The sequence below is a fragment of the Chenopodium album genome, chromosome 20, assembly GCF_948465745.1.
Source record: "Chenopodium album chromosome 20, dcCheAlbu1.1, whole genome shotgun sequence".
In the NCBI taxonomy this organism is placed as follows: domain Eukaryota; kingdom Viridiplantae; phylum Streptophyta; class Magnoliopsida; order Caryophyllales; family Amaranthaceae; genus Chenopodium; species Chenopodium album.
Window position 1 is genome coordinate 7933124 of NC_137853.1, and position 10575 is coordinate 7943698.

At 34.5% G+C, this 10575-nt stretch overlaps 1 protein-coding gene across 3 annotated transcripts; it reads right to left on the reverse strand.

Annotated features, from left to right (window-relative positions):
- LOC145597783 (uncharacterized) lies at positions 1–10272 on the reverse strand. 3 transcript variants are annotated; one of them, XM_081654029.1, is made up of 16 exons: positions 9748–10272; positions 4669–5050; positions 4473–4577; positions 4300–4371; positions 3525–3645; positions 3118–3345; positions 2925–2965; positions 2748–2816; positions 2557–2657; positions 2232–2310; positions 2039–2137; positions 1873–1941; positions 1657–1706; positions 1106–1187; positions 891–985; positions 1–567 (listed from the first exon to the last, which is right to left on the reverse strand). In XM_081654029.1, exons 1-16 carry the CDS (start codon positions 10092–10094, stop codon positions 450–452), a joined length of 2058 nt encoding a protein of 685 aa, XP_081510155.1. In that variant the 5' UTR covers positions 10095–10272; the 3' UTR covers positions 1–449. The 3 variants fall into 3 exon arrangements, with proteins under 3 accessions (XP_081510155.1, XP_081510153.1, XP_081510154.1); XM_081654027.1 differs by having other exon boundaries at positions 3465–3645; positions 9748–10270; XM_081654028.1 differs by lacking the exon at positions 9748–10272 and adding an exon at positions 5955–6479 and having other exon boundaries at positions 3465–3645.
- Positions 10273–10575: the final 303 nt, after the last annotated feature.

Here is a 10575-nt window from a genome sequence, read left to right on the forward strand (position 1 = left end):
AAAGAAAGACAAGAAGAAATTCTTCCTAATCAATGGTTATAAGGGCTGATAATTTAACCAAACAATCAACTGATTATACATTGTAACAAGGACTAGAAACCATATTCCCCAAAAAAATCATCAAAAAATAAGGAAAAAGAAGGGGAGCAACAGAAATTATAATCCCCTAAGAATTCTGCTATAACCTTCTCAACTAACGCCCACCGAATCTAGGACTATATCTGCTATATATGGCACATTTAGTTGGTAGCGAGTGGTTTTCAGTATTTGCACAAGTAACATACAGCAGTAATACAATTTACCACTATATACATTACCACTCCCATCAACCAAATTGTAGCTTAACAGCCATAAACAAGATTTACACTATGGCAGATTTCGGCTGCAGTAGACAAATACATTCCTGAACTCCTTTGTCGAATTGCTCTTGCATTGTGATGTGTGTACTTTTATGGTGGTAATGATAAGCTTTTTTTAACAGGAGGGGTTGCTGATGACGGAGTAATTTGAACTATTCTGGTCATTTTCTGTATGATGTTTTCGAATGAAGGACGCAGTTCTGGCTTGCTGCTCATTGATTATTACATAATAGCATCAGCATTATATACGTAATAATATTGGCTTTTGCTACTTGCATACATCTTAATGATAATTACTAATACAGTTATGCTGATAATTTATGAAAAACAACTGATTTTTATTGCGATCTACTAGAGTTCGTCGTAGGCAGTTATTAATCATAATTCATACATTTTTTCTTATATAGAACTTAATTAATGGATCAAGAATAATTCAATCTGAAATTTACGTAAGTCGATTAGATACAGCCAAAAAGTGTCTTACTTAGGAGTCAGGACAGCAAAACACCTGAAAAGAGTAAAAAGAATTACCTTAGCCAGCATTCCTTAATGATGGATGCAATGTGAGGATCAAGGCCTTCCGGTAAGTCTAACCTTCTATCCATGAATCCTACTACACCAACAACCTAACCAAATGAAAACAGATGGTCAACAAAAATAGTTTATGTTTTTTTATAATTATCGCATCTGTGTATAAATAGCGTCTTCTAGACAGAAGCAAGGGAACGAAAGAAAAGAGCAAGAACCTGCAAAGCATTTAGACTATCCCAAGGGATTTTCACAGTTACCAATTCCCATAGGATGACACCAAAACTGAACACATCTGACCTGTCAAAAGTAAGCATGAAGAAAAGACTTCAGTATAGATAGATACAGTCATACAGATACGTGTTCGGCCAGAAAATTACAAGAGTAGGGACTAGCCATAGAATATTTTTTGTCACACCATATATAAGACGTCAAAATTATCCTTTTCCAATTCACAAATAAGATCTAAGTTATAAATCAACACCCAAATAAGGGACCTAAATTAAAGAAGAGCCAGAAGGTTAAGGATATGATGGAGAGACTTGCTTTATGTGAGCGTTGTACCATATTGGAAAAGTTTTAAAGTTAGACCATCCCTGGAAACATCTCAACAAGGGTAGCTAAATCATGTACATATAATTTCTATGATTTAAGGAAGAAATTATATATGGTGAGCTGTTAAATGGAATGAAGGGCATATGGTAGTGCATTTCAATAAGCATACAACATAATAAACAAAAACAAGAGTTTTTAGGAATCATAAATTTACTTTTCATTGGAGGGGTCATTCCGGAGTATTTCTGGCGCCATCCACTGAGGCTGCATGACAATTATAGGCGTATCAGTATACAAACAAATAAGATAGTGCACTAACCATACATAGGGATAATTACACTAAATAAAACCACCAAATCCTAATATACAGTCAGTGTTCATCGTGGACAACTGGAAATAGAGCTGAACTTTGACTTGACAAATATCTTACAGTTCCTCCTCCAGACTTTGCTGTTAAGAACGTTGCGTGCTTCAATTTCGATAACCCAAAGTCACCAACCTAAAACAAGAGCTTTAGTGTGAGCGATGTTGACACTTAAATGGTACACAACAGTGGAAGGAAGAAGAGAAAAGTTTCTTTGATTCTCAATAGATACCTTCACGTTCCAGTTCTTGTCAACCAGCAAGTTTGAAGACTTCAAGTCCCGATGAACTATAGGAGGATTTCTGCGATGCAAATAATTCATGCCCCTAGCCTGCAGCCATACAAAGTGTTTGAGCCATACTTTTCAAACTGCAAAACAAGAATGAGCAACAAAAATCTAAAGTTTCATCTGAGGAGAATCATACGACATCAAGGGCCATCCTCAAACGCCGCTTGAGATCCAAAACCTGATTGCTCCTGTGAAGTATCTTAAAAAGACTTCCCCTATAAAATAAACACATTCGAATATAAGTAGCACATTTCTTGCAACATTTAACTAAAAAATAATTATGAAAGTAATATCAAGGGAGTTGCAACTCAAAATTATAATGCCTGTACTAACATTTTACACATTTCAGCATTCTCTCACCCAGGCAATATCATTGGTTTAATTAATTAACAAGCTATATCCTAAATACACAGGAAAGAAAGGGCCAAAAATATCTTCATGCTTTAACATTTCAGTATTACCTTGGAAGAAACTCGGTTACAATAGCAAGTCGTTCTTGTGAATAACATGCTCCCATGAAGAGCAAGACATTTGGATGCCTCAATTTTCTCATTATACAAATCTGCAGTGTCGTACAATAGGATATTGCATGTGAGCTAGTTTCGAGTTTCAACTAATGATTAAGGAGTAATTAAAATCCAAACACCCTCACCTCCTTTTTGTAATCTAGTAGAGTTCCTTCATTGTAATCTTTCCCAAAGAAAACTTTGATCGCAACATCCTGCACGACTTGTGTAAAAAATTCAGTTCTTATACTTGGTTGTACCCTTGCTTTTTATTCTAATACATTAGTTTCACATTCTAATTTCTAGAATGAAAGAGAACTTACCGATCCATTCCAAAGTCCGTGATATACAACAGCATACGAGCCTGTACAAGGGAACAGGAAGTGAATACTATTAAAATTACAGAAAGGTCTATTAATGATGACACTTCAGCTTAAGATTTTAGACAACTACTGTACCATCAAAAAAGTTGGATGAGATGTATAAATAAATTATATGATCTAGACATCTAGTTACCTTGACCAATCTCCTCACCCAACTGAAGGTCCTCCCATAGAATATCAGAATCAACCGTTGAACGACTTGACTCACTGTCACCTTTGCTTGAAGAGCTACCAGGACTTCCAGACAAGTTATCCCCCGAGCTTGAAGAACTTTTGGCTCCAGCTTGACGTGAAGCAGCATCTTCTACTTCTGCGGCTTTAGGCTTTTTCAATTGAGGGTCGGGATCTTTATCATGCAAACCTAATGTTGGCACAACAAAGTTGGTTGATTAGGCTATTTAGATATATATGGCATACTCAAAGTGAAGGTAGCCCTTTCCTAATCATAAAACTTCATATTTTCATTCACATGTCCATTACCAGGAAAAGGGAAAAGTCTGACATCATAAGTAGAATTATCTGATGTAATATATTTTGAACCTTTGGTAGAACATGACTCATCATCAATTTTTTTCAATAGGCTGTTTGGTACAGGGATTTTATCACTTGTTTCAGCATTATTGCCACTGTTCTTTCGGAATTTCGCCAAAAGTTTAGCTGCCTGCATTAATTCAGCATAGGCTACTGATTAGAAGACTTATCGTATCTGGATCAAATACTACCTTTCACCTTTGTACTCATAAAGATTAATTTGACTTGCAGCAAATAAAATCCCATTTATCACAACACACAGAAATCCATTGAATTACCCATATCATTGCCATTTGCTAATGACAAAAATAGACCTGCCTTACACAAACTCGAAATTAAACAAACAGTCTACTCAGGCTGTAACACTTCTTCCCTGGAATAAAAATATTATCACTAAGGAAACTTTTTAGAAATAATGAGCAAATGGTTTACCATGCAGAACATTCACATCTAAGTTCTTTATCAAAGCCAAACATAACAGAGGTTCAGTCAACGCTTAAGTAATGGTTTATTAAAGAACAAGGACCAAGAGAGCAGAGCACAATCATAAACACAAGGGTTCATACTATGCATCCCCTAGATATTTGTAATGTTTGCTTAATAGATTAGACTTGTAGAAGTGAAGTTTCCGACCTTTGCAAAAACACTGAAAAATGCACACATGAACCAGGAATAAGTTCCTAAAGTTGGAAGGACAATATCTTGCATAACACTGTTAGACTAATACTCTAGTGGATATAATAAAGTATATACACGGAGTATATGAAAAAGGGCAGGGGTATACCATTTTTGCAGGTTGTGCCATCACAGATTCCTCTTCATGAGAGCTTTTACCTTCGCCTGTATTCTTAGCTATCTGCAAGCAAGAATCACCCGTAAAAGCTTAGCACAAAATGCAAATATACATATTAGCATCATCATTATGGACATAGATATTGACAAGACAAGTATGCATACATCAGCTTCCTTCTTATCTTGATTTATAACTTCAGCTTCTGGAACAAATCCCTCTCCATCCCTGGAAGTGTCATCTCCACGCATACGCCCAAGAACCTTCGAGGCCTAATTAGTCACATCATCACTCTTTCAGCAACTGGAACAAGAGAAAACAAGGAATGAAGAAAAGGGGTATGTTGTAGTAACATATAAGCACCAGATCCGAGATAGAAGAAGCCATCTGTGGCACTGATGCAATCTGTGGTCTTTGTTGCCACTGAATCTTTTTCATGTTACCCCGCGGTTCCCTAGGCTGGTTTGATCTAATGCTATTAAAAACAGCTGCATCACTTGAAACAGTAACAACACCAACAAGCTCCCCATCCTCATATAACGGGCTCTCAGTCACTAGCGCCATAAAAACTTCACCGGACCTCTTCTTGAAAGGGAACTGACCTGACCATGAATGGCCAAAGCGCAACTTTTCCCTGATTTTCTCGATGTATGGAACATACTCTACTTCTATAATAAGCTCCGAAAAACGTCTCCCTGTTGCTTCATAGTCCTTCCATCCATAAAGCTTCTCTGCAGCACGGTTCCTGTTACACATTATTGCAGGTCTATATGATACAAATTCATGAAACCATCAAACCATTTAAATGTACACTAGAATTTACAAACAAAAGACTTGTGTTAGTCAAAGTAAAGCATTTCAGCTGCTGCAGTGCTTTTTGAAACAATATACAATAAGCCCCTTTATTCGCATTAGATAAATTTGTTCCCCTTCGCCAAGAACCCGAGTAGCACAACACAGTTATGAATTATGACAGGTAATTGAAATGCCAATTCCCAAAGACTAAAGACTTGAAAAGTATTAAGTCCCTTGAATTTCTTCCTTCAACTAGTAACTAGCACTCCTTAACATTACAAAAATTGTCCAGAACCTTATGTTATTAAATCATATATGTCAAATCTCAAATCTAATACTTCCTTCCTTCAATTAGTAACTAGCACTTCTCATCCTTATGTTCTAAAATCATACCTTAGTGACAATCGGAAAACTCGAAAAATCGATTAGTTAGTTTCGACACCAATAAAAACAATAACATAAATCAGCTACATCAAAGATGTATAATTATTGCCAAGCTGAAACACTCAAACACAACAACTCCAAATCACCAAGTAAATAAAGTCGTTGACTACAAAAATATTCATTTCTAGCCCTGAAAATCTGAAGTTAACCCTTCTTAATACGATTTCGCCATTTCCACATACTACAACAAGAATAGAGCAAAAATATAGAAACAACAAATCACTAATATAATACTCTATATATAGAAATTACCCAATTTCAAATAATACCCAAATTTAGAAACACCAAAAAAAAAAAAAAAAAAAAAATCAAACATTCACACTCCAATCCTACTGTTATATTACCATTATCCAAACCATAAAACAAATTAACCCTCCAAAAAATAAAAACAAAAAAGTCAATCAAAATACCAGAAAATGATCTCCCCTGAAGTAGGCGAAGTCACGTGAACAGCATGATTAATCGACTGAAGCACGTGATTATACGGATTACTATCCCTGAAGTTACCAGGAAACGTCATCCCATCGGCAAATGACGTCACACCCGGAATATGATTATTATTATTCTTAACATCAGAATAATTACTAGTATCATGTTTAACAACCTCAACAACTTGGTGAAGCTTTGATCTGAGACTGGTTTGACCGGCTTCTAATTCGGCACATTTGTTGACAAGAATTCGGAGTAAAGCCGGGTTCGAGTCGTCGGAGCCCATATTTGCTCTATACACGCCGGAATGTTTTTTACCGGTGATGGTGGTTGTGAAAATGCAGGGAAATTTCTTGGCATAATGACCTCTCTCTTTTTTTTCTCTCTCTTCTATGCAAGTTGCAAAAAAATGGGACTTTTTTTTTAATGAATAAATAATTTATTTTTAAATAATAATAATAATTGGGTTTAATTAATCAAATTGCTTGTTGGATGAATTGAGAAAATTAAGTGAGACGTACAAATTTAATGTTGTTAAAGTTTACAAGTACATCAAGTTGTCCTAAAATAAATTGTTTGAGTGGGGAGCCAATGAGAGATTGACGTGTGGCACGCGATACCTAAAAGAAAACAAGCAATTGGGATGGAGATGGCCGGATGGATTCATATGGAGTAGATTTAACCTTAAAGGCGGCAAGGATTGGAATATTATTATTGTATTTCTACTTTTAACTTTTATGGACTTTGTTTAGTTTTTTTTTTTTTTTTTTTGGATCTACTTCTGAAGTGGAGTAGATGTTATACAAGTATTAGAGGAATTAGGCCGATTTTGATTACTGGAAACAATTAAACTGATTGGGGCTGAATTGAATTGAACAGAATATAGCTAAAATGAATTGTTTAGAAGGAAATTAGGAATTGAACTGAACTGATTGGAGCTTAACTGAATTCAACTGAGCTGAATTAAACTGAATTGAACTGAAATTAAGCTAAACAGAATAGGCCCTTAATTCTATTTTGAATTAATATATAAAGTACTTAATACAATCATTTAAGAGAAAATCTTTTTGGGTCATCATTAATATAGATACATTCATATAAACAAATAATTAGATGAAGAGAATTTACCATTAAGATCTTCAGCAAAAGAAGAAATCGGCATGATCTAATACTCTCTTTGTTTCTTTTTGTTAATCGTGTTTTAGGTTTTGCATATGTAATGTACATGTTTCTTACCTATTGATTGAAAAAAAATATATAACCCACATGAAAACCCACACTTAAAAATTTTGATATAACTTTAATAAATAGTGTTTGGAAAGTCATATCCTTTTAAATGTTTATTTACTTATTTGCTCGCACTCATTAATATTAATTGTCTCTTGAGAATTGTGTGCCAACATTTATATTCCTACATATTTTCTCTCATTAATCCTTGAGAATTGTGTGCCAAGGACTAAATATGTAACTAAGTCCAAATCTAAAGAGTTTTTCGAACATGGCTAGCTATGGACATATAGCGCATGCATTACATATATTAGTCACCCTAGTTGATTTCATAAGTACGAAGTATTTTAAACCAAATGAACAAAAAGAAACGAATGGAGTAGGTTAGATTAGGGTGATTTGACACAGTAATTGCGGGCCAAATACAAGTCATAACACCCACGGAGTACGAGATTGGAATCCAGCTCTGAAGCTGAACTTATCAAACAAACACCAACCATAACTCCATTAGTAGTGGCTGTGAGGCTACTCACATATCAACTTCGGTGTCTCCAAAAGTACACGGTTGGCGGCCCTTAATTAAAATGCATCATTCATTTTTATTTACTTTTAATTTGAATCTTACTACTCCTAAGCGCTTTTGTGCCCTACTAATTAAATTCGTTTCTCAAGACACCTTTTCTTGGTCATGAAGAGTCAAGACTTTTTCACCTCACCTTTTTCATATAAAAATCCACTAATTTTAGTGATTAAGATTAATTTGTTCTTCTTTACTTGTACTTACCCAATAGAGAATGTGTGAGAATTCCAAAGGCTCGCATAATCACATGTGATCTCTCTCTTACTAATAGTGGAGATTGGAGAGATATATATAGTTTGTACGGAATATTTATTTGATTGGGGCAAAGAGACACCAATGAAAAGTTCTAAACTAAGCAAACAAAATGAAATAGTCTCCTCCTTTCAATCTTTCATCATTGAAAGATTGTGTTATTTCACTTTTCATGCTCTTAGAATGGGTTTTAAACTCTAAATCTTATCTAGTGTATGACTGGATCGTAAGATGTGAAAATGTCTCACGTTGTTACTTTAAAGATCATATTGTAGCTTTACATGAATTGTGCTGGGCGTATGACAGTACGAGTTAAGGAATTTTGGGAAATTATCTTGAAGGCTTTTGTTAATTTTAGCTTGGTTATGAGTGTGTTGTACCATCCAACAATAACACTATTTAATTCTTAATACATTTTAATTAAATTACTTTTATTTGGAAAATCACACTCTACATTATTGTCTTATACGAAGTACATCACAACATAACATTGTAATCCAACGACGTTCAACTACCATTGCTTTTTGAACCAAAAAAAATGTTATTTTTATGACATAGTCCTAGTTCTCTGACTTTATTAAATTACTAGCATTATAAATTATTTTTAAAAAAGAAAGAAAAGGTAGAATTCAAAGTATTTCAGCATAATAAGAACACCGAGTAGTATATAATATTATATACGAAGTAATAGATAGTTAGATACTACAAATTATAAAATTAAACCTATCTCAAGTTCTCAACAAAACCGACAAAACCAAAATCAATATACATTAGGGATTTAGGGTAAATAAGTAAAGAGTAAAATATTACAAAGTATAAAAGTATCAAACGATTGAATTTGGGTTGTCATGCACATCACCAGCCTCTAAAAATACTCCGTATATTCCATAGTATAATTTTACTTTATTAAGGATTGGATAAAGTTATACACATCGTCAAAGTTGTACACTTATAAGAATAACAACAAAAGAAAGCAATTACAAAAACATTCTATGGAGTACAAGAGATATGAGATAAATTTAATATAATTGACGTACACCTAAATTAAAGTTTTCATACCAAGGTTTCTATTTTCAACTTCCAACCGAAACACAAATTAAAGTTTTCATAATAGCATATCCTAGAAGCATTTCCCTTGCTTTTAATAGTAGATAGAACTAGGAGTATTGCTTACCATAAAATGTTTCCTTTGATATGATGTGTGTGAATAGTATCTATATATATATATATATATATATATATATATATATATATATATATATATATATATTTTGGTGCGACATAAAATCTATATATATAGCCATAAAACATTATCCAATACCGACTTTACAATAATATCCAATAAGAAATTAGACCTAAGCCATAAAGTGGACTTGGTAATCCTCCCACCTCCTCAATTCCTCATACGGAGTACTATTATTTGCTCAAATTTCATTTTCTCTTGCTATCAATTTTTGTACACTAATTTAAGACAGACGGAGTAATTAATAACGTGCTTTCATAATCATCAATCCGTTTTAATTATAAATAAACCGTTAAACCTCTATAATCCTACACGTCCCCTTAAAATCAAGATGTACGTGTTTGTTCTTTCCCTTCAAAGAACAAAAGGTGGACCCAATCACCCCCTACCCCAATTTATTAAATCAAACCAAACAAATTTAACTAAAATATAAACAACGATAATCAAAGTAGAGTTTGTAAACAGTGCTAACCAGAAAATGATGGTCCCGGACGAAATAGAGCTAACAAGTATAGCATGACCCACCGATTGTAACACACGACCATAAGCATTATCAAAGTTGCCCGTAAACGTAGGACCCCAAAGCCACTCGGCTCTGTTATCCTCCCTTCTTGAATCAAACTTCTTCTTCGACGAACTCCTCAACTCTTGAGCTAACTCGTAAAATTGATCCTTTAAGCTAGCTTGACTCGCTTCGAGTTTCGACAACCTCTTTATGATAGCCCGGCACCAACCCGGTGCGTCTGGCTCGTTCACCTCGGACCTCTTCTTCTTGCCCTCTCTCCCTTTTCTATTGTTATTATCAGTGATGGTCTTCATTTGATGTAGATGGGTTTTCTAGAGTATCGGCGTTAGATTGTTGTTATTAATTAAGCAACTTTGTATTACGTGGGGAATGATGAACAATCATGTATAGTATATACGAGTAATTTTTTATTTGAATGGTTTTATATGAGTGGTGAAGTTTTATTTTGGTTAGTTTAAATTAAGTAGGAGTACGTTGCCCAACAAAAAATGTGAGTAGTATATTTTAGAGTGGATTGGAGGGTGTATGACGGTTTGAGGGCACACCGCTCAGTCGCTTTCCACATGTCCAAACCGGCATGGAAGGGTAACCTACAAGATCACGTCAACGTGTGTTTTATAATTTTCGTTCTTTTATTTTATGTTTTAATTAATAAGGAGAAAGATTCGGATCGGAATTTTAGGGCTATCCTAAATTAGCGGGTTAGGCTTCTTAATTAAAAGTATGGGAAAGGGGAAGAGTGAGGGAATAATTCCAGTCTCAAAGTTTATACAT

What these genes read in the sequence shown, in the direction of transcription:
- LOC145597783 (XM_081654027.1), bottom strand. Translation starts at nt 10,094, where the DNA reads ATGAAGACCATCACTGATAATAACAATAGAAAAGGGAGAGAGGGCAAG. An exon ending in TGGCACAACCTGCAAAAATG is followed by an intron (nt 3,646 to 4,299) that starts GTATACCCCTGC and finishes GAATTAATGCAG; the next exon opens with GCAGCTAAACTTTTGGCGAA. An exon ending in CAAAGTCTGGAGGAGGAACT is followed by an intron (nt 1,707 to 1,872) that starts GTAAGATATTTG and finishes ATTGTCATGCAG; the next exon opens with CCTCAGTGGATGGCGCCAGA.